Source organism: Canis aureus, chromosome 7 (assembly GCF_053574225.1).
Source record: "Canis aureus isolate CA01 chromosome 7, VMU_Caureus_v.1.0, whole genome shotgun sequence".
Lineage (NCBI taxonomy): Eukaryota > Metazoa > Chordata > Mammalia > Carnivora > Canidae > Canis > Canis aureus.
Window position 1 is genome coordinate 57,955,446 of NC_135617.1, and position 25,343 is coordinate 57,980,788.

Sequence of the window (25,343 nt, forward strand, 5' to 3'; positions counted from 1 at the left end):
AGATGGTGTTTTCTCTACTTGACTCTTCTCTTGCAACAAGCCTATTTGAAACACATTTTCTTGATGATGTCAGCTAGTGTTGTGAGAGTCAAATACAAATGCCCTATCTGCTTGTTCCATCTGACCCTGAGTAAATTTGAGACGCATCTTGCCCTTTTTATTTTATCCATTGGAAGAAGATTCAGGATTTTCAGATCTTCCTGGGAGATCATGGGCATTAAAACCCTACAGATGCATGCACATATTCTGGTCAAGTTTGTAGACCCATCACTCCCGTAGAATCCGGTACAAAAGGAGAGGATGGAAACAACTCCCCCTCTTCCCCAGTTTCTTCAAAGTTCATAAGAAGCTGCTTCCTTGGGGAAACTGAATTAATTGCATTGTTTTCCTGGGGGAGCTTAAGATATAGCAGTGTGCCAGAAGGTGTCCTAAAGGGAGCCATGACTGAGGAATGTGGATAATTTCCTTTGAAAACCATGAGTGGAAAACTGCATGTTCCTAATTCTTTCAAGACTGATCCCAAATGGTATCAAGAATAGCATGAAGTTCACACAACTCAGCAGGTGTGAAAATTCTGCAGCTGAATTAAATAGGTCCCATTATATTTCAGAAAGAGCTCTAATGGGTTTCTATGGAGCAGAGCCTAAGAATATCACCTCTCTCCTTTGTATGTCAGGATGGCTGGGATGGTTTGTTGTTACTAATATTGTACTTCAGTCTCCATTTAAGATGGATAAAGATGAGCAAAAGGCCTGGTGTATCCCTCAGAGGGTCTAGATGTTAAAATACCAAAAGGGCATCAAAAGTACCTTACCCATTAGGCAAGACCAAAAATAATAGCTGAGGATATGGTTTAATTTAAAATGAGTATTGTGGTTCATGCAAAGTTTTTCTCCTAATAAGCTTATTTTGTTCCAGCTATCGTTAAAGAATCAATTTTAGAGCCAAAGGGATTTTAAACACTGTAAAACTTTAAGCTGTGAGTTTTCTATTCTTTAAAACTTTGAACTGGATTCATTTAACCTTATATTCAACTTTAAAAAATAGCTGTAGACATTTCTTCTCTATTAATGCAACATTGCATTCTTAGTGGTTATGATTACTAGTCAGTTTGGCACTGTCATTTTTAAGTCCCTCCAAACCAACAAACCTCCCATAATCTCTTGACTTGTTTTTCAATCAAATTTGAACTTCAACAAAGTGAATTATTCATTAATCATTTCCAGCTATCCTATTTCCTTATTTATCCTGCTCAGCTGGCCATAACATGGAATTGAGGTACTTTCTTTTCTGTTTATTGCTCTTATTGCAAAAAGTTTTAGATTCCTGTTCTTCATTTAAAAAGCAGACAAGTTAAATCTTTAAACATTCTTTTGTGTGAGGAAAAATAAGCCCAAAGTAAGTTGCTTTTTAAAAAGTCTTTCTCATTTTTCTCCCTTTGTGGATCATTATTTACTATTTTAAAAAAATCTTACTTTCTAGAAACTAGAAAATCTTACTTTTCTAGTTTCATCTAGAAAATGAAAAATATAGGCAGATATGAATACCAAATGAAAGGTTTCAACACTGGAGAAAACTTTTGTTAAAGGTTATAAATTCCCCTTTCTTGAGCATCTTTAAATCCAGAGATAAATCGTTACCTCTTTTGTATATTTTCTTCTGATCATGGAAAAGTAAAAATCTCCAGGTGAGAAGTGACCATAACAGAAATGCCAGCCAGCCAGCCAGCCCCCTGGTCCCTGGATTCCCTCTGTGACATCCTGCCAGATGTTTGTCACCTGCTCCATGGAGCTTACTCATTGGTTGTCACTGATGAAAGTTGCTCACTAAGATATGAGGCGGGACAGTACTGTTTTAACCTGAATTGTTGAAAGATTCATGGCACCTTTTATTATATTGAATTTTTTCCCATGGTTTGACTTCTTTCTTAGCACCTTACACAAAAATTCTATTTCCTCTTTTGGAAGTTGAAGGCAACTATGACTTCACTCAAGACTCCTTTCCTGTGCTTTCCTAGGCTATGTCTTCCCATGCCCCTATTTTTCAGATGACACGACTTTTGGCCCCAGGATAAGCCTAACTAATGTCCTTATAAAGACTTCCAGTTTTTCTCTAGTGAGTGGTACTCAGAATTGGCCGTCATGTCCTCAACTGGGGACATGTTGAGGGGACTCAAGATGAGATTATTACCACCCTAGCCCTTCCAAGGTGGTGTTAGCCTTTTTTTATAGGACATACCTTGCACTATTAATGGGATGATTTTACTTGCTAGTGAAGCTAGTATAAATATGCACATCTCCGTGGAGGTTTGCAATCTTGTTTTTGTGGCTTTTTGTTTTGTTTTGTTTTTTGCCATGGATCTCTGCTATTCTCCTGCATTTCCCCTCCTTTTTTATCCAGACTTATATAAGACTTTCTAAACCAGAAATCCTATGAGCAAATGCATGGATTCCCATTTGCATGAGATATACCCCATTCCCAGAAAGGTGGAATTTTCTTAGAATTCTGAATTCAGAAATCCAAATCTCATGCATATTGATAACACTGTGACAATAATGATATCCAACAGAATCGAATGTCTCTCTGAGGCCCCTTCTCCAGGGTTTAATTATACCAAATAAATGTTTGCAAGGAATGAAGAGTAGGGGTTTTGGAGATCTTCATTCTTTGTGTAGACACCCAGCAATATCTACATGATTCTTGGTTGTTGAGGGAGAATTTATTCCCTTATTCTCGCAACAAGCATTTATTCATTTGCTAATTCAGTGATACTGAGTGGGCAAATATCTCTAAGCTTCAGGTGACTAGTCTCCATAGTAGGAGCTGTATTGTCTTCATTTCAGGTCTTTTAATGGTTAATTGATAAGTGCTATGAGGTTATCTGAGGATCTCTGATGAAATCATTTTCACGTTACAGCAAAATAGTGAGATAGTTGAAAATCTTCCTGTCTTCAAGCTTCTTCCTTCATTAAAATTAGTGAAATTCAAGCATTTATATTCTCATGGCTACTAACTTTGTAGGATTATAACCATTATTGTGTTGTTAGTAGTGTTTGGGAGGGACAGGATTGTTAGTTTTCTATTTCAATTGTTCCCTTTGTGTCATTATCATCCTTCCCCCCTACTGGAGTCACCAGCGAGATTCATACCAAATATTGGAGCAGCATCTCCATTCATTTCTCATTTTAATGATATGGGCTTAACCTTCATGGATGTGTCCACATGCTTAATTAACGATAGTGGATGGCAACCACTTCCATAGTGCCAGATTCCTCTGCTGTTGCCTTGCTTTTGATGAGCCTAGAAGGAGTAATAAATAACTTTAATTCACATATTATTTTGCAGGTTTCAAAAGAGATTCATGTGCTTCATCTCATTTGATGTTCACAATAGACCATAAGGTGGATGAAGTTATGTTCTTTCTCCATTTTGCTGATGTGAAAACCACAGTCCAGAAGGCATGCAACATAGAGGAGTGAAACCCAAGTGTACCCCTGAGGCCCTTTCCAGCATGTCATAAAGATGTCTTTTCTCTGCATGTGAAGAAGTTTTGAGGTTCTTCTAGAGGACTCTTTATATTTTAATAGTGGAGAATGGTTTTCCTTTACCAGATGCACATGATGATGGAAATTTATGCTTTCTAAATGTCAAATAACAGAATAGTTAAATAAATTATGACAGATCTGTACACAGGAATACTATGTGTCTATTAAAATTAGTGTTTTCGAAGAATACATAATAGTACAGGTAACTGCTCTTGATTATATCAATGTTTTGAGAAAGAAGTGGGATACAAAACAGCAGGATCTCAATTTTGTTTAGAAATTATACCTGTGAAAAAGCACTAAAACTAAAATGAAAGTGTTAGTACAGTTTTCTTTGGATAATAGGATTATGGTTTGCTTTTAGTTTCTTTTTAAAATACCTTTCTGAAGTTTTCAGTTTTTTCAATGAACATGTGTAATTAAAAAAAAACATAAATATTATTTGAATTATCCATTGCAGGTTTTTCATTTTAGCTAAAGGAATGCTTTGAGAGGTTCTTGCTGCCTTCCATTTATAAAATTCCATTTTATAAATCACACCTTAGCATTGAGGTGAGCAGGTTGTTTTCAATATTTGTGGATATATTTGTAGTAAATATTATTAGTGTACATATTTTAAATTGGCCACTATAAATTATTTGCTTGTCTGTTATTTTTTTTGTCTGTTTTTTTTAAACACGACTCTTTTATAATTCATTGATTCAGTCAAACATCATTTTGAGGCCTTGCTACATGAACCAGGCTGAAGATGCACCAGTGAAGACAGGTCAGTCTCTCTTCTCAAACTCTTAGGGTTTGAGATGCAGACTAGAAAAGTAGTGAACACAGTGTAGGATGATCCATGGGAGAAGGCTGTGCAGGGTGCTCAGGGCATGCAGAGGAAGGAGGCCATGTTCAAGGCCATGGGAGAGGTTGGGAAACTCCCAGAAGACATGCCCCTTGAGCTGAAGGCAGCTCTTCTCTTTTGGATGACCAGCCTCAGATTCAGAGATAAGGATGATACATGTAAATCTTCTTATGCTATGCAGGCAACTGTTGCTTAAAAGTTGTTTTACAACAATTCAGAGTTTTGAGATTAATTTAAAAAGATAAACTAGTTCTTTTGGGCAATAGGAACTTTCCATTTCTTTATTAGGGGTTCTTTTAGTCTTCAGAGCTTCTCTTTCTTTCTGTTTATTTGCATTTACTAAAAGTTAGTGGTAATGCCAAACCGTAATAGTCTTGCTCCAAGATTATTATAATGTTGTGTTTTTACATTATTTTATACTACTTATCCTTTTATGTAGTGGTTAATGCTGATTTTGATTACTTCTTCATTTCTCTTTCCTTGGCCCCCCTTTTCTTCCTCTGTAGAGGAAGGGAGGCAGAGAGATGTTTTTGTTCTTGTTTTATAAAGATAAACTGAGTCATCGAATGATCGATTGACTTCTCCAGAGTACGAGCTGAGTCAGTAATGGTCCTGGAATGACAAATCAGGGTTCCTTTGTTCAAAGCTCTGACTTCTAAAATATTTCTCCATATAAGTAGAATAGGTTGTTTGCCAAAAATGCATTCACCTTTTAAATCTTTACTGAAAGTAATGAGCTTAAAATAAAGTCTCTTGAACATAATCGTATTGTTACAGCTTAGAACAGAAGTTAAGGCTATTTGAGTAGATTAAAATGAGCTTAATATTCCGTCTATTTAATTAATTTGTTCAGCAATGGATTTTTATTTCTTTCGGAAAAAGAGTAATTGAAACATTCTCGGAAAACATTTGGGAACATTTTGGGATCTGTTTTTGATTAATTTAAAATTTTTAAATAAGAGGGACAGGATTAAAAATAAAATCAGTATTGACACGTAATAGCTATACTTCATGCTACTGGATTATTATGACTTCATTATTAAGAAGTTTTCCTATAATCCATTGATGAAAATAATCCTATTTCAATGCTCTTAGTAATTATTCTTACTATTAAAGTACTTAGTACTCTAATAATAATAAATGATAGTTATTATGCATATTACAGTAACATCTTTGAAACAGTATAAATATGAATATGAAGGAAAACAAATACACCTAAGTATTGCATTGACATTTTGTAAGTACAAATATTCATATATTTTGGATTAATTATAGAACAAAACAAAGCTTAAAAGATGTACTATATTTTTACTTAAAATAAATACTTTGTTGATTTAAATATAGAAAACGTATTAATTGGAGTTTTAAGAACTTTAAAATACAGAAATGGTTCATTATATTTTATACGGAATAACATTTTTATTTACCACAATTACAATGATCTGTTTTTAGAGTTATTGCCTCAAATTTTAAAATTTTTGGCTCCTGTCCCAAGCAGGCCCAAGATTTTCTATGTAATGCATTATTGCCATCAAGTGATGCTTATCAGGATCCCACTTGGGCTTTGTTTCTAGGAAAAATAAAAACAGAAAAACATAACCTCATCACCTGAACCATATATTCAGAGTTCTACAAGAACCCATACTTGTCTGGAAATCAGAATTTGTGTCTAACAAATGTCATGAGGACAGAGTGCTATTCTGTGGCACCCACCCATCTGTCCTGTACTCTGCAGTGCTGGGACTGGGGAAATGGAACTTCCTGAAGACGACCCAGCAGCCACAGTAGACATGTCTATCAGTCTTCTTGGATACCTGTGGACAAATTATTTCACCTTCAGGGCTTCTAATTACTGAGCATGATAGGCATGAAAGTAGATACAAAAGAAAAATGTAGATACTGTCCTTGAGGTATGTGGGGGGACTGATAACATCTGTTGCAATGTGTCAGTATGAAAAGATGATAAAACTGGCTGCAGTTGGGTAGAATTTTGAAATGTTGGAGTGAGGAAATAATAGAATGATTGAACATAGGTAAGACGGATACTAGAAAACTTTGTGATGGGGACTATGAGGAAAGGAAAATCTGTATCTAATACCGTGGATTAACCAAGGTAGTACTTATTTTCAAAATCCAGGATTCACAAATTACTTAATCATCCCAGGCAGAAGGTAGAGATGTGTGCGCACACCCACACATCCTCATTATGGATAAACCATTAACAATTAGAATTACTGCAATCAAGATTCAGGTACTGATGAAATAGATTGTACTTCCTTAAATATAGACTTGCACTAATTTTTATCTGCTTCATTTCTATGGCGCAGGAAGATGAGCTCGGGTGCCAAACTGCCTGGTTTAAATTCTAGTCCTGCTATTTACTATCACTGACATAGTAAAAGTTACTCCCTTGCTTTTTTCTTCAGTTTTTCCACCTGTAAAATGGGGATAGCATTAGTACCAGTCTCATAAACTATTGTGGAGATTTAATAGGTTAGTTGATGCATGCCAATCATTTAGAACAGTTCCTGGAACTCAATAAAGGATAGACTTTAGTAGTAGTGGTGGCAATGGTGGTGGTATTATATAATTCATCATCTGACCTGTCAAAGTCTTTTCTGACTCTGTTTGATATTCATAAAGAAGCAAAGGCTCAGAGAGTTTACATAACTTTCCCAGGTTCCACATCTAGTAAATACTGGGTAGCTGGGCTAGATACCCCAGCTTCCAATTCATATCTTGGTTGAGTGGGTTTTTTTGACCCACTTGGTGCCTGGTGGTAGAGCTAGATGGGAAATAGTGACTCAGCGATCAGAGGGGTAATGTGAACTTTCTGGGTCTTCCCCTCTTCCCATAGTCCTTGCTTCTAATCACACTTTGCTCTGCCCTACACACTCACAGAATTGCAGCTTTAGAACCAAATTTGAAGGAATCAATGTTTACTCTAACACATGTCCATCTTTGTGTCCTCAGGAATGAGGGGAGAATCTTACTTCATTGGAATGAGGAGCCTGGGGCAGCAGGGGCACATCCCAGAAGATGGAGGACTTTTCTTGCTCTGCTGCATAGATAGAGACTGGGCTGTAACTCGGTGTTTTGCAGAGGAAGCCTTTCAAGCAATCACTGACTTCAATGACCTCCCCAACTCATTGTTTGCGTGCAACGTTCACCAGTCAGTGTTTGAAGGAGAAGAGAGCAAGGTAATAAGCTTTTTCTGCTCCTGAATCATGGGAAAATGTGGCATTATCCCAAAATATTTCCATGGCTTGTTTGTGATGGATGTTTTGAAGTTTTGAAAAATGTGTAGTTGGCGTGCATAGCAGGAGGAGAAAAGCCTATTCTGTTATCAACTAGTTGTGACAAGGTTGTAGACATTGAATCAGATCTCATCCTCGGAGACTCATAGGCCTATCTAACAGAGCAAGTGGTGTTAGGAATAATGATTGCAGGAAAAATCCTTTGGGCTAGGAAGCAGATGTAATAAAAAAAAAATTTATTTTCACCTATTCTGCCAAAACCTTAATTTGCCTTTCACAAAATGGCACAAGCTCTCTTTTACCCCTACCCTTCCTGCAGTTTGATGAGTGTTCCAAACATAGCCATGACCTGAGTCCTGCAGCCATTATTAGAAAGGTAAGTTGGCTGGTTATCAGAGTCTTGCTTTGTTCAGCATATCACACAGGATGGAATTGTATTATGTGTGGTAAGAATTTGAGTAAAAGTGGTTGATTTGAAATGATTGGGGAATGAAGTTGTCTGTGTACAAGTATTTTCCAGCAAAGAAGCTTCTCTTTTTAAGACAAACTTGATTCAATATAAGGATTCTTGGAAATCAGAGTTAAATATTCTGTTTGGAGATGTTTTTAAAACTGATTTTAGATTTCTCTGACCTTTTTAATGGAGTATCTGAATTAGATCAAAACTGCCCTGTGGATGTGAATTTCTAATTGTAAACAACTACTATTATAGTAGGTTATAAAACATGGGCAACATTTTTTGGGGGAAGGGCCTTTTTTCCTAAACTAAAGTATATGTCTCTTTATGTAGATAAAAGAGTAGGATGTATGATTGCTGTTTCACAAACTTGGACTGATTTTGTCAATTGCTTGAACTCCAAACTCCTTTGCCTGAAAATAATTACTGGAAGTCTTTTTTTAACCTGGCTTTTATTGGTTTTGTAAACAATTCTGGTAGCCTGGAGGATTTGGAATTATAGTTTTATATTGATATTATTTTGGAGTTGAACATTGAAATGATAGACTAAAAAAAGCTTGAAATCCAAGGCCTTAGATGTGATTAGAACCTCCAATGTTGTGATCCCTTGACCGTTTGAAGTAAGAAAATGGCATATGATCTCTTTGAAAGAAACTGGGAATTTTGCTCTTGGATAATAACCAGTTTACAACACAGAGTATAATTTACTCAGAGTCAGTAATTCCCTCCTCTGAAATCTACCTGGCATTAGCTATGAAACAAGATTCTATATTTTCTCATTCCGTCACCTATTTATCTAAATTAATCAACAAATAGAAAGATTTTCCTTAGAGATCAAAACAGGTTTTTGATTCTTTCCTGACTAAATTTTTCCTGGTAGATTGAAACAGTAAAACCTAGGGAGGAGCTTACCTCATTCTGGAGTGCTGCTCAAGCAGCACTAATTTACTGAACCAGGATTGGTTATGTAGGAAGCCAGAAGCCTGGGGAGACTTCCCACATCTATTTTGATATTCTGATCTGTGAGTGAATCATGGATTACAAAATACTCTCATTTAATTTGTATACAAAGTTGGTAGATTGCAGCTTAACCAAAAGTATTTGCTTTTAAAATGACCTCAAGAAAATATTGAATTGAAATCAATGAGATGAAGTTTAGTGGAATCAGCTTCAAATTATTTAGACCACATTTTTATAGCCAAGGAGGTGAGTTTTATAATTGGTCAGTGTCAACAGAACTATACTTATTAAGTCAGATGGAAAGTCTTCTACCTTGGTGTGATTTTGTAACCCCTGTTTGAGGAGAGTCTGTAGGATATCATATACTCTGACCTAGATTCAGTTTTTATTTATATATACTAATTACATATACATGGTTAAGGATGGCAAAGCAAGATGATCAGATACCAAAAAAGATGACAATAGCAAGGAGGCATCATCACGAGACACTAGAAAAACATGTATTTAGGGAGCCTTGGGGCTCCTTATTTTCACTGCTACATCTTTCTCTTTAAATTCCAAACCTTTATAGTCTTCCCTTTACCTCCATTGTTTTTCACTTTCTTAACAAAACTCACTTGTTTTATATCCCTATCTCTTAGGAAATTCTTTCCACAGTGTTCAAAGTTCAAGAATCTAAGGCACAAAGTCCGATCATTATCTTTCTGAAAGGGTGGACATTTTAGGTACTGGGCTAAGCTGGTGAAGAAAGATTTTTAGGTAGAGGGAAAAGGAACAAGAAGCATTTCTAGTACTTCTGCACTTGCCTGTGGACAAATTTGGCCACTGTGATTTTCTAAGACCTTGGGAAGATGCAGTTAGCCCGCTGGAGTTATATTAAGGAGATAGGACATTGGAAATGATGCTTAGTATTCATTTCAGAGGTCCAGGTGGGTAAGTGGCAACATATGAAACTTGTTTGGGCAGAGTCCTTTGTTTTTTGGCACAGTCTACTTCTCGTCCATTGTTTCTTGGTATTGATGGACTATAGATTATTTCTTACAATTATTATAAAGCATACATTTTAACTTCCTTAGCTGGGTAGGAATTAAAGCTTTTGCTCTCTGACTATCCTGAATGAGTCTTGCACCAATCTCTGTTTTCCCACCTGAGATCGTTTTTTCTAAGCCCTTGTCCTTTCTAAAGTAATTTGGAAGCCACTAAATTGGACTGTTAATATAGGTAGGTAACACCATAGGATATGATCTTCTTGTTATACTTGTTTGTTTATCAAAGTAACAAATATTCTGATAAGTTCATTTCTGCTATCCTGTTTATCCCATTCTGACACCCAAAGAACATTTTAAAAGCAGCTTTGTGAAAATCGTTCACTCCAATTTTCTGTTAGGCAGAATTCTGTGAGATTATATTTTGATTTGATGCTTTTGCAAGGAGTGAGCACATACTTCAGAGTGGCTTGTTGTGGTCCAGATGGTTGAGATTTGTTTATATAACACAGAAGAGAACTGGAGCTGGAGGAAATTGGCATCTGAAACCAATAAATGCAGATTGCTGTTTGCATGCTACAGCTTGTAACATAAATATTTTTGTATGAAACGCATTTAGAACTGGGATCTTCACAGCATGCAACACCTAAAAGTTACTAGAGTTCATTTCCCTTTGGCATGCTCCCGTGGGTTTGCCTTTCAGGGTCCAGCAGGGCTACAAAAACTCATCTTGAGACAGGTGAGGCTGGAGGGATCTCCTGGGGGTTGCCCTGTGTCTGTGCTGAAGATAGATGAGGGTTTGCTCAATGGGATATTGGCATTCACTAGTAGCTAAAGGAGAACAGGGAAATAACCATCATGAAACATTTAGCCAAATGCAATTCAATAAGGAGAAGCCTGACTTGATAATGGCCTCCAAAAATTAGGAATTTATTCAGCTTAATAATAATAATAATAATAATTAACAATAATAGTGGCTAATACTTATATAGTAACAAGGTGCCAGGTGCTCTTCCAAATGCTTTATAAACAATAAAGCCCTTAATTGTCATAGCAACCCTATAAGGGTGGTGTCTTTCTGCTTTTCTGCCTCCTGGGCATATATCAGAGTTGTAGTCTCTGGAACCCTCTGGCTAGTTCTGCCCAATGTGTAAGCAGAAGTGATCTGTTACTTCCAGGTCAAGCACTTGGTTACCAATGTTTGACCCTGAAGAATGTTCTCTCCCTGCTGGGGCAACTGGCACTGTGCCAGGGAACGTCTGCTCAGGCAGTTTGGGTTGTGGGGTTGGGAGAGTGATAACACAAAGCAGAGTCCTGGCCAGCCCATGAGGAACATGTAACATGACAAGAAAAAAGAAGCCTTTGTTGCTTTAAACCACTGGGATTGGGGGGTTGTTCTTAAGAGTGCAACTTAGTCCACCTAGGTTGATACAGTAAGTACAAGTCCTCTGGACATTGAATTCTAGTTCATTACCCACCATGCCTCACCATCTGTAAACTCTATGATGGAAAAATAGGTTCTGGAAATAATGTTGGCCATCCACCAGCATAGCATGCACATTCAAGTAAAAGAATGTAACATAGAGAATTCAGGTAATTCAATAGCAAGACTCAAGCTAAACATAAATGCGTTGAGTCCAAATCACTCCCGTTGTAAGTGTGTAGCAAAGGATAAACAAAAGATTTATTTTAACTTAAGTGTCAGTGTCACTGAAGAGAAGTTGAAAAAAGAAAAAATGAAGTCGACCCTGGTGACCTGAGGGTAGAAAAATGCCAACTGAGCATTTGTTTTAAATACTAAAGCAGTTAACAAGTTAAATTAGATACCACATATTCCAGAAATACTTACGAGTTTCACTGTATTTCTTGTGCTATTCATCCTTGCTAGGTGGAAGGACATTTACAAATAGATTTGTTGCTTTAAGGAAGGTTTAAATTGTCAAAAAGACAGTGGGTATCATTGTATTCAGTAACTTATTCTCGTTTTGTCTTTTCTCTGGATGATGACTGGGAACCATAATTAGTCACTGCTAATCACTTGGGGGCACCTGACAGATGAGAGTCCCAGCGTGGAGCAGATTTGAAAGCTGCTGTAGGACATTCCCTGGAACCTTAACCTTTCTTAAAGTGCCTGAAATATTCCAGAGGCATATTTAGTGTCTTGCTTCTCCACGGCACTGAGTGACACCCTGGGGCTCGAGCGTCTGACAGGCCACTCTAAATGCCCCACTTAACTACCTGAAAATAATTGAGGCAGTGAAAAGAATTAAGCCCGATGCATACAGAGTTGAGAGTCTTTGGTTTCTGTGCCAAAGAGCAGATGAGCATATATTCTTGATGGCACCTGGGGACAAACGGCTGCCATGTTCCAATTAGTCTGGGATAATATTAAAGAGTGATGGGGAGCTTTTTTCCCTTCTTTGAAACATGCAGGTACTTGGAAACAATTTCATATCGTTTCCATCAGAGCTGCTGCTAGCCTGTACAGTGACTCCGAATTATGAGAAGGTGCTCCCATGGGTAGAAGCAGTCTTAGGACATGCTGCCTGGGCCATGATGGTGAATTTGAAAAAATGATGCCCTTTGCCCTGAGGTGAAGGGGTGGTTGAAGCCCTGAGCAGTTGTGGGTAGCTTGGCAGGTAGAGGAGAAGCTGGATTTCATCCTCTGCTTTCCTCCCAGGCAGGAGGCCCTGAAAAGTACACAAAAGACACAACCATCACCGTGGCCCCAGTCGTAATGGATAATTTTCAGTTATTTCAAATTTAAAAGGATATAAATTTAAGGATAACTATTAAGTTGTGTCACCTAAGAACCTCCTTTTTTAAGAGGCAGTTTCAGAGATGGAGCCCTGGGGAAGAGTGGGGGAAGGAGCTTTATTATTATTTTTCCTTGCTCCCACCAACTGAAAATGGCATTGGCTTCACCCTGCTTTCCTGGACTTCTTTGATTCTGTTCTTGGTTCTTAGGCTGAAATCCTGGACCTGTTCTGAGATAACCAGAGAAAGTCAAACAGTTTGGACATGAACTTTAAAACACCACCAAGGTATCCTTCACAGCAGTCTGACATTTCACTGCAGGGATGAGATCAGTGTGATATAGATGAGCTGAGTGCCAGTTCCATTAATATCATGTGATATTTGCTGTATGAGTGTGGAGTTATTAGTGTGCTGCTTATACTTCACTATTACCTTCTCATTTTTTGATTATCTACTCATTTATAATTTTGCATACATTGTTCAACTATATTCTCCTACCTTTTGAGAAGAATGGATATATAGAAACAGAATCTGGGTAGTTTATTTTTTTAAGTTTGATCAGTTTCTGGTGATAATTTTGGTAATATGTTTTGGTAGGAAAATTTTATTAGACAGCGTAACCATTGTTTTAAATATAAACACCATAATCTCCATCTGTGTTTTGAGGTAGAGACCCATTAATCAGCTACATGACATGGATAAAATTTTTCATCAAACATGTTGAGGGATCCCTGGGTGGCGCAGCGGGATCCCTGGGTGATGCAGCAGTTTAGCGCCTACGATCGAATCCCACGTCGGGCTCCCGCTGCATGGAGCCTGCTTCTCCCTCTGCCTGTGTCTCTGCCTCTCTCTCTCTCTCTCTCTCTCTGTGACTATCATAAATAAATAAATAAATAAATAAATAAATGTTGAAATATCATGTCTCATACTTTGTTCAAAGCCTACACTTTCCTCCTATATTTGTAGCTATTACTAATGCCAGGTTACTTAGTGCATTATTTATACATAGAATACGCTGCTTCATATGATGGTCTGGTCTTACATTCCAGCTGGATGATTGCAAGTATCTTGAGGGCAATAGAGCAAGTTCATGGTTCTTCTGCATCCTGTAATGTCCCCCACAGTCCTGGATATAACATCGCCACTTAGAAGCAGAAAGGCCCTATGGGAGGGCTTTGGATCTAGAAGCACTTGCTTCCAGATCCTTCTTCTATGGCATACTGGTTATGCGATCTTAGCTAACTTAACTTCTCTGGATCTCCATTCTCTTTTATAAAATGGGCTTAACCATACCTTCTTTATAGGTTTGTTATGGGATTAAATGAGATGAAATGATAGAGGAGGTGGTACAACACTAGGTCTTAATGGTAAACATGGGTTCCCTTCCTCATTCTCTTTCCTCCCCCTCCCCACTACCCAGCCTGTGTCTAGGTCTCTGGTTCAAGGAAGGAAAGAGCCCTTCTAAAAACATGTACTGAGATGGCACATGTGCTGTGCAAGTAGAAAGAAAGGCTGGATTTAGCCGTTCATTGTAGCATTTTAACGAAGTCGTGATTTTATGTGATAGCCTTGGGTTTCCAGAAGGTTGAATGTGTCTTTGCCACATGAAAACTGTTTCTGTGTTTGTTCTAGGATCCGTGTTCTTCAGGGTTCTCCAAATAAAGTTCATGTGTTGGGTTTCTCGTAGAACATAGTACCAAGAAAACTAAGTAAAGTTTTGGAGAACTGGTATTTTTCTCACTAGGAAGATTATATAACTTACATGTTGTTTTTCTTAGCTTCCAGGAAGCTCAAATGAAAAATTAATACTTGGGTAGCCCGGGTGGCTCAGTGGTTTAGCGCCGCCTTCGGCCCGGGGTCTGATCCTGGAGACCTGGGATCGAGTCCCACATCAGGCTCCCTGCATGGAGCCTGCTTCTCCCTCTGCCGTATTTCTGCCTCTCTCTCTCTCTCTCTCTCTCTGTCTGTCTCTGTCTCTGTCTCTCATGAATAAATAAATAAAATCTTAAAAAAAAATAGAAAAGTTAATACTCTATCATGGCCACTGTATTTATTCTTAGTGGTCTTAATATCTTGTTTCTTTTGTAGTAACCTAATTATGTATAGGTATAATACAAGAACATTTCTGAATTATCTAATCAAACTTTGCTCATATCTTTATGGGAATTTTAACAATTGTCTTTAAATATAAAGGAGGTTGGCCAAGAATCACTAAGGGTATATTTTGCAGATGTTTTAAATTCCACTATGAATAGAAAAAAAATCACCTAAATTAGTAGATTATATATTTTTAGAATAATATATGCACATTTTTTGCTATCATTCATATTGTTTGGAAGAATGGTTTTAATATACCTTCAAGGAAAAAATGTAACTTTTCAATTGCAGTTGACATCTTCCATGGCACATGTGAGCTGTATGTTTTTAGAGAAGTACCTGGTCATGTAACTGTACTTTCTGCGTGACCCTTAAATCTGATTGTTATTCTGATACCTAATGGGTGAAGAAATGAACACATATAAACTATTTGAGGATATGTGTATTTAAGTTTGTGCTTCTAATGTGTAAGTCTAGTTTTGAATCCTGAAGGCCTAGAGCCAAATTATTTCATGGGAAGGTGCAGTGGTTTCAATGCCTGGTCCTTGAGAATTGTATTTTTTCCTTCAAATAGATTATATTCCTCCTTGGTACTACATTCTCTCCAGTTGTAAAACTTGGACCAGAAGTGTATTTTAAATTCTTTACTATGTGGATGAAGTTCAAGGCTTTGCAAGGAGCATAGAAGAAGAAAAGAGTTTAGCTCTTCAAATAACTTCTTTCAAAATTTTCAGAGGAATGAGTCTTCAATGTGAGCAATTTGGCACCAATAACTAGCTTTTGTTAAATCTGCTTCCTACCCATAGTCCTGTTCTAAATGTGGGAGTTGGGAGAGTAGGGTAATCATGATTTAGAGAGAGGGGTGGGAAGGTAAGTGCACATTTGATTTCCTAGCCCTGCCCTTGCCCTGCTTCCTGTTGACAACTGGACTCTCAGTTCCAGTAGGGTTGTCTTTCCCCTAAAGAAACTTCTCTGAGTTTATGTATCTAAGTAACTATGGTCTCTTTCAAAAGGAGTCTTCTTTGGGCATCACTGATAGCATATTCTTTGCAATGTTTTGAGTGATGCAGAGCCTTCATATTTAGGGTAGATTTGAAGTTGTGGAAACAAACTTAGAGCCATGTATAGTTATTCAGGGGGACAACCAACCCTAATAAAATAATTTTTATTTAAAAACAACATACACAAAACATCATAATGAAAAATAGCTACAAAATAATAGGAATGATTTTGGAGACTGGGACCTGACTTTGGGGAATTCCAGAAATACACAATGGAAGCATTGCTTAAACAAGGTCACCTTTTTGAAAAAGAAACAGTTGTCCATTTAAGACCTGGTATATTAAATAGGATGCAGATTTTTTTTTTATCTATTTGTAATGCACCCAGCCTTGACACTCAAACTCCTGTCTCTTGCTTTGTTTCTTGCTGAACAGAGCAAGCCTTAAGAACAAATCACTGGCTCTGTAGTGTGAGGAACATTCTGTTCCCAAGTATCTCCTACAGTGCTCTATAGTCTGTTGGACTTGAAGATTATTTTCTGATCAGGAATTCTGCTTTTGGTGAACGTACCCCTAGGAGATATTATATCCTAAGATATACAATTTACATACCCAGGGAAGGGCAGTGAATCATAAATATATTGGCAAAGAGAGAGTATTACATTAATTGATATGAGAAATAAAGGCAGAAGAAAAATTTTTATATTTCTTTACTATAGATAGCCCATTGACAAGTCCTTGAAATAGGTAGAGCATTATTCTTCCAGGAACTCAGTTGCCTAGATGTTAATACTTTGCTAAGGGCAAAAGGCAATCTTAGCCTGACTGGCCCCCAGGATCCTGTAAGTCTACTTTAACATATAAAAATTCCGTTGGAAACTTCCTTTGTCTCTAAATACCCCACCCCCAAGATGCATGTTGGCAATCATCCCCCAAGCATATGACCCACCGATATACATCTGAAGGGTCTCATGACTGAGGGCTTACTAAACAATAATAATGACTTACTAAGCAATAATAAATAAATATTTCCTAAAAATAGCTAGCACCCTCACCATCCTGGAAACCTTGTTTCCAAAATATCTGGGAGGCTTACACTCTGCCTAACCCCCTCCTAACTTGAAAGTATTGAATAGGCCACTCCTCATGACCCCGGTGCAGCTCTGTCTGCCCACAGGTCCTGTCCCTGTGCTTTAATAAAACCACCTTTTTGCACCAAAGATATCTCAAGAATTCTTTCTTGGCCATCAGCTTTGAACCCTAACATCTTTCCAACATCGTTAATCAGTCTACTCAATCCAGCCATCAAATTTTAAACAATTATTGAAAATCTGCTATGTCCCAAACATTGCTCTTGGCACTCAGAGTCCAAAAATAAATGAGGTGCGAGTCCTCATGAAACTTAGTGCTGGGGTCTGATAATGATAGTACAAGTCAGATGAAGTGAGAGATGGAGGTGGATACAACATATATATATAGGAGCACAGGTGATGGGCACACCTAACAGGACAAGGGAGGAGCCTCTGGGATATGTTTTTGTTTTTTTTGTTTTGAGCCTCTACCTTGTCCCTATATAGCAGTCTCCAAATGGACCCATCCTTTGTGATGCCGTGTGCTGGCTGCGGTGACCTGAGGACAGATTTTTCAGCATGCCTCTTGTGTAATCACATTGTTGTCCTGTCTCACAGCCCTGTTTTGAAAGGACAACTGATGTGTGTGGGTGGCAGAGAGAAAGGACGGACTCTGACTCTGGCAGGGGCTTCCTCAACGAGTGAACCAGGCCACCATGAAACGCGATGCGTGGATGGAACATTCTATATGTGACCCATGTGTCCTCATTTTCTCCTGTGTGTGAAATTTTTGCTTTCCTCAGAAGGTGAGCTGTGAGCTTGGCTTATTTTAAAAACTGCAACCTGTGAGGAGGGAGGGTGTTCTTTGACAACATTACATCATTGAAGCCTCTAGGTGTTGAGTCATCATTATTTTTAGGCAGCTCCATGCTTTTTTTGGTTGTTCTAAGAATAGCTCTTGTGTCTGGACTCTACAGAAAGTCACCTCAATAAAGATCCTGTCACCACTCCACAGTTGGAATGGAATACTTTCTTAATTGCCAGATTCAGGGCACACTCTTTAGAATTTTACCTCCCAAACATTCTGCGTTTTTAGGTTTTCTGATAGTCAATATGATGACTTTGCCAGGAGCTGTCACTTGAATTTGTCCAGCCCTTCTTCAAACCTACATATTGTATACAACACCATGAACAACAAAATAAAAAACCTTCCTTCCTTAAGGGCAGCCTCCTTATTGTCTTTATTCAATGCCTAATTGGTCTGCGAATTCCTTAATCAGTTACTTTACCCAGTTTTAAACATTTCAATACATATTTCCATGCTTGTATTTTATGGATGAAGCAACTCTAGATTCCTCACATTAGGAGCAGGGTAGAGGGTGCTACTGCTGGCATCAATGCAGGATCAACTAAAAGCAGCCAAAATAAATGTTATTGTAGCCTGTTAAACTAAATAAGCATATAAATTGTAAACCATATTAGACCTTGAAGACAGAGCAATAAAAAGTACTGAGCAAGCTTAGAAATGGAACTCTGTATGTCAATATAGAGGCTGGTTTTCCCATTGCCTATTCAGTGCATATGCCCAAATATGATCAATTTATTTTATGTGCCACTTTTAAGCCCATAGGAGTACTAATGGCTTGTGAACATAGCCAAATGCTATCCTAACTGAAGCTTTAAAGCAACTTCTTGGAATAAAGCTTTAAAGCAACTTCTTGGAATAAAATGAGCCAGTTGTTTAATATCATAGTATAGTATACCTTTTGTGTCTGGAGGTGACAGAAGGGCTGTCATGTGATCTGTGTCTATGTGTGACTTAAAGTAGCAGTGTTGGTGTGATGGGCTTGCTGGGAAGACAGCTTTGTTTTGAGCCACTGACAAGATCAGTTCTCCTTTTATTATCTCAGACCTCAAAACCCTTCCCGAATGGGCCATCTTGTCTCTAGAGAAATGGTGTGGCACAGTGATTGAGAGAGAGGAGCTCTAGCACCCATTAGCCTGGTCTACAACCCCGTTCTACTGCTTGTCACTTGCGTGACCATGGGCAATTTATTGAACCTTTCAAGCTTCTGTGTCTTCACCTGTAAAAGATCAAGTAATAGTATTTACCTCAGAGGGTTGTTGTGAAGATGTAAGTGATATAATCCATGATGCCTTGATCACAGAAACTGCAAATGTTGGCTAGTAATAATATTTTCTGCCCACCAGTCTGATCTTTTGCATTTGGCAAAAGATATAGGACATTTTTGCTTTCCTTGTCTTATGGTTGTTGCATAACTCATCAAGGAGCAGTGCAGTGGCCAGCCTGCATAGTCTATTCCCTCTGCCCCCAGAAGAACTTCTAAATCAAGATCAAGGATGAATGAGATGGTATTTGGTATTTGAAATATTCTTTTTGGATTCTAAACAAGTACTAGTTTGTTCACAAGAATCAGCCCAGAGGAAAGCTCATTTGCTATCTCTACTATATACAGTATCTTGAACAGCCACACATGACTCTATTTGCACCAGTAAATTGCCAGTCCTAAATTTTCATTCTCCTAATACCTACTAGAAAGCTTCATTTTCTTTAATGTTGAATGTAAAGTTAAAAAGACTAGCTGTAGTCATTTGGCTATTCCATTTATATACTTCAAGGAGAAGCCTGATGAGTGTTGGACTTTATGGTACAGTCTGAACAATGTCCTTAGAAGTTTCTTGAAAAGACAAGTGAGTTTTGCCTTCATGATGTTCTTCCCATTTGGTCTATCTTTTCATCAGTTTCCAGAGAAAACTGGATTGGTCAACCAAGCCTTCTTTGTGAGTAATTACAGTCATTTCAAATTTTAATTTCAGGAAACAAAAGTCTACTGAATACAAGATATTTTTCTTTGCTGGTGTTTCATCCTTACTTGTAGCAAATTTCGAGTATGTGTTAATTGCGATTGGCAATTTAAGTGGGCCCAATTACTTTAGAAGGGATTAACATTTACATTAGAAAGAGAAGGTAAATGAGAAAATCGGAATATGATTTTTTTTCATATTCATTAAGTACTCTAAGAGTTTTGCTTAGAAGATTCTTCATTTAATCCAAGCATATTTTTCTGAAGAAAATAGTACAGGAAACATCATAACAAAATAGATGAATGAGAAGTGGCATTTCTGTGGAAGAGAAACATCATTATAAAGAAGATTTAACTTTGTTACACTTAAAGAAGTGATTTTAAAAAATAATTCTGTAGGGAATCCTATACAATTGATGTAGACAGAAGGAAAGTTCATGCCATTTATGGTAACTTCTAAAATTTTCTTTGGCATAGTTATTATTCCTAATACTAATTATTGCTTGGCACAAACAAGGTGTGAGGATTTATATTCTGATCTACACAGAAATCTTATCATTAATAAGTAATGTGTTGCAACAACATATTGTCAGAGATTTTGTTTTCAGAAATAGACATAATATGGGAGGCATAGACCCATGGCCTGATCTGGTTCAGAGTTTCTTCCCTTTATCGCTTGAAATTTTGAACTGATAATTCTTTGTGTGAAGGGTGCCTTGTGCATTGTAGAATGTTCACTAGCATCCCTGGCCTCTCTATCTACTAGATGCTGGTAGTACCCTCCAACCCCCACCAAGCTTTGACAGCCAAAAATGTCCCCAGACCTTTCCACATGTCCCCTGGGGAGCAGAATTACCCCAGGTTTGAGAAGCTCTGGTCTAGTTGATTATAGGAACTATAATATATAGTATAATATAATATAATATATAGTTCCTATAAAATACAGGAACTGCAGATTAGAGGAACTGCCTGGTCATTTCTTGATCCCAATTCTAAGACCTCGTCTCACTGGATAAGAATCTCCTGGGGTGAGTTTCTGGAAGCAGCACTAAAAGAAAAGGTTATAATCCAATTGTTTATATCTCATTCTGAGTTCTTTTCTTTCCTCCATTCCAAATGAGTAGGCTGAAATTCTTCCAGTTTTCTCTTTGTAAACCTCCTTTGGACAGTCACTGGCTTAGTGACATGGAGGCTTCTGTAAGACAACCCTCTCAGAAGTTCTTCCTTCATTCCCCAAAAACTCTTTTGAAAAATCACGTAAGAGTGTGCATCTCCTCAGGCCACAAGAGACCTGTTCTTGGTTGGCTGCACTGACTTACCCTGCCCCTTTAGCTGCCACCATTACTGCTTCCATATTCAAGATGCCAGAAATTCTGGCATTTGGGCCAGTAAAGATTTTTGAGAGAATTTATTGAGTCATCATTGGTATCACTAGCATCATACGTAGCAAATCCTTATGTGATAGGGCTAAGCATTTTTATAATTTTGGCATGTATTTAGTATGCCAGGAAGAGCAACTGTCTTCGTTGGGTGTGTGATGTGAATGGGGTTTGAAGGAAGGTGGTATTGGGATAATGGCTAAGCAGCACATTGGTCAGCTGGATGAAATTTTAAAGTACTGAAGATAAATTAATGACCATATGAGAATCACACAGAAGTCTTGGATCAGGGTTTTATAGGTATCCTATGTTACTAGTGCCATTTTATGGTTATATCCAGTGGTGTGTTGATGTGTTTACTGGCTTAGCAGACTGTACAGCATGCCTTAAAATTGGCCATGGGAATATTTACACCATGGAAATGAGGAAGCTCTGTAAATCAGATTTGTTTGCTTTCCTACAGTATTAATTTCCTACTACTACTAATATAACAAATGACCAGAAACACATAATTTTCAGCATTGTAAAAAGGAACACTGGGATTTGATATTATATCCCTGATCACTATTTTTGTTAACCTAAATTTTTATGACACGTTGAGATAAAGAAATTAGTTACTTTTCCAGAACCACCTTGAGAATGCTCATGATTTTGGATTTTCTTAATTGGTGAGCCAAGGTGGGGTTTTTTTCCCCCTCAGAAGTAAAATAACAAGTATACTTAAAATCCAAGGATAATGTTATTCAGTAGGTTACAGAGAGCATGCCTGTGTTCTCAGGTTTATTTTTTTTTTAAGATTTTATTTCTTCATTCATTCATGAGAGACACACACAAAGAGAGAGAGAGAGAGAGAGAGAGAGAGGCAGAGACACACGCAGAGGGAGAAGCAGACTCCATGCAGGGAGCCCAACGTGGGACTTGATCCCGGGTCTCCAGGATCACGCCCTGGGCTGAAGGTGGTGCTAAACCGCTAGACTACTGGGGCTGCCCTTATAAGTGTTCTCAGGTTTATACTAACTTAACTTTTTGACTATTAATAGAGCAGAATGGCATATATATCCCACTTTCTCATGCATAAGTGGTAAAATGACAAAATTAAAAACAAGCCACCTAACTAAATTATTTATTATCATAATTAAAGATTTTTGTTTTGCTAATATCGTCAGTACATTATCAATTGCCTAATTATGGTGCCAGTTGAGTCAAGGAACACATTGGCCAAGTTTGCTGCTAATTGATTATTTTCAAGTTTCCTGTGCAGCATTGTTTTTAAAGATATGGATGGCTTTTGATGAAGCACACAGAATAAGTAGAATCAGAAGATGAAATTAACACTTACACAAATTAGTTATTATGGTGAATTAGCTTTCATAAACTTGTAGAGTGTGCAGTTAAAATTGTAAGCACAGCTTATAAACTGTCTTGAAGAACAGTGTATAATTCTTGGTAGGGAAGTAGAGTAGCAGTATCTGAGAGAATTTACTATAAGCCTTCTACTCAGTCCCAACATTTCTGTCTCCATGTTTGGGCATGTGTATATCTAATTTTGAACAGAATTACCATGAGTTTGATATATAAATGTGCAGATGTAGCTTATAATCCAGACTTAATAAATGCCAGGGCTTTCTCTTTCCTATTTTAATTGGAAATTACATAACAAAAAAAAAAAAAAGGAAATTACATAACATTATTCTGATACTGTGTAAGTAGATATTTGTTCTGGTACTAATTACACTTTTCATTATTGAGTAGAGCATTGGCTTGGGCAAATCAGTGGCCATGGTAGGGCATTTTTTTCCCCCTTTATATCTCTAACTTTTGAATAAATGTTGGGTTGAAATTAAAAGTGGCCAGTAAATCAGTGGCTTGCTGCTCTTTTACTTATGTGAAGATTTTCATGTGTATACTTCTTGTGGACTTAGCAATTTTAACAATATGACATGAATCATTTGATGGTCCCTCGGAACAATATTTCTAGGCTCTTCTAATACCTGAGAGCACCATGAAGGCACATGAATCACCACCAGCGTTTCATTGTTGTTGAGTGCTAACCAGGACAAGGAGTTGACTTTAAAAAAAAAAGATTTTATTTATTTATTCATGAGAGACACACAGAGAGAGGCAGAGACATTGGCAGAGGAAGAAGCAGGCTCCCCATAGGGAGCCCGATGCGAGACTCCATCCCAGGACCCCAGGATCATGACCTGAGCTGAAGGCAGACGCTCAACCACTGAGCCACCCCGGCATCCTAGGAGTTAATTTTTTAAGGTTGTTTTTCCCTGAGTGAATTTATATGAGGACTGATATGTATTAAGTAACACTTTTGGTATAATATTATTTTTTTCCTCTAGAGACTTTCATTAACATTTAAAAGCAAGTCATTTTTCTTTTTCAATAAGGATCCATCATAATATCTAAAATTCAAACAGGTGAATAAATGTGTGTATATATGTGTGTATGTCTATATCTATCTATTAGATATATGCATTGATATATCTATTGTCTATATGCATTGATATCTATAGATAGATAAAGATTATATATAGATATAGAGATGTGTATAGATAGATATAAATATGGATATGCACACATATGATTCTAGGAAGATAGTATTTAATGAGAAGAAAACCATTTAGCAGTTGCTTGAACTTTCCAGCAAAAATTCCTGCAAGAGCACCTCTCACTTCCATATTCTGTTTCTGCCTTCATTCATTAATTATTGATACCAGCCATATTCTTCTCTGCCAGAGATCGTTTTCTTGATTGATGGCATCTGGAGCCCTCTACACAAAAGTATTTTAAAGGCTGTATCAGGGAATATGACTTTTTCTTTTTCCTCATCCCTCAATATTTAATAACTCAGACCCTACAGCTAATAGCCTCCTTTAGTTCCCTTCTCTGTTGTTTCCTGTTTCATCCAAATGTGCTGGGAATTTGCTCTTGCCCATCTCTTTAAAGAAAGCTACCTTTTATTTCTCAGTCAGCATACATCAAAGGGAAACCCACTGGGTGATAGGGGGTTGCAAATGCAAACTGCCCAGGAGAAGGCCAGTTTTAAACCAAGTTAGGCAGGGCTAGGTGGATTCAATTTAACTATAAATGTGAGTGTATATATTCCTTTTGTGTCTCTCTTTCTTCTTCTGAGCCATTTCCTCCAAGGCTATAATTGCCACCTACACCCTAATCAATAATTGCCAAAATTCTTCCCTGATCAAAACCACCTTGGGAACAAGCCAGGTAAACCAATAGCTCCTCTTGGAACTCAGCATGTTCTAAACTAAACTGTAGCTCTTTTCTCGCTCACCAGGTTCCCTTCCACCGTTCCCTGCGTTCCTGGCCTGAATGTCCATTCACCTGGTCCTTCAGATGAGTGATTCTCCTCTTGCTCACCCTCACCAACCAATCCTGATGATTCTACCTCCTAAACTCCTGTCCATTTTGACCATTTTCTATGATCCCTGGTCCAAGCATCTTCCATGTGGACTATTGTAGTTTCTCTTTCCTGATCTCTATTTCCCTCTTGCTGCTCTTCAATCCATTTCACACTGTACACAGTCTTTGTTTGTGGCCTGTTTGTTGTCTCAGGTCTGATGTATGTAATACACACCAGAGGCTTCCCATTCCCTCAAGGATAAAGAAATGATCCTTTAAATTGTAGTATTCTTGGCCTGGCCATCCAGGTCCACCCACCTCATAGCTTTTCCCTGACATTCTCACATCTCCTGCACTCTCTGCCTTCTTTCAGGTTTTCAGGAGTTGGCATGTCCCCAGGGCCTTTGCATGTGCTGCTGCATCTGCCAGCATCTGTCATATGCACCCCTATCTCTACCCCTCTAGTGCTAGCCCCAGACCTCATTAATTCCTCTCTTATGCATTTTCATAGTGTGTTGTTTATTTCCATCACAGCGTTCATCTCACCATGAATGATTCATCTATTTATAGGATTGTTAACTAAAATCTAGGGTCCGTGAGAAAAACATCTCTGCCTTACTTGACATTTTCCAGCACTTAGCACAGTGCCTAGCATACACATTTGTTGAAGAAATGAACATCTGAGATTTTTCATATTTTCTATATAAAATTTTAATATTTATATATTTATACATACTTGGATATCAGTCCTTCCCCCCGACTCCAGTGCTGCTTATATTGATAGAGACAT

General features: G+C 37.8%; 1 protein-coding gene across 1 annotated transcript in view; it reads left to right on the plus strand.

Annotated features, from left to right (window-relative positions):
- Nucleotides 1-25,343, plus strand: part of RCAN2 (regulator of calcineurin 2) — a 260,301-nt gene that overhangs the window by 32,890 nt on the left and 202,068 nt on the right. The window contains exon 2 of the mRNA XM_077903782.1: nt 7,366-7,592. Within this exon, the coding sequence (XP_077759908.1) occupies nt 7,368-7,592 (225 nt within the window). The 5' untranslated portion in view covers nt 7,366-7,367. The remainder of the gene's footprint in view (nt 1-7,365; nt 7,593-25,343) is intronic.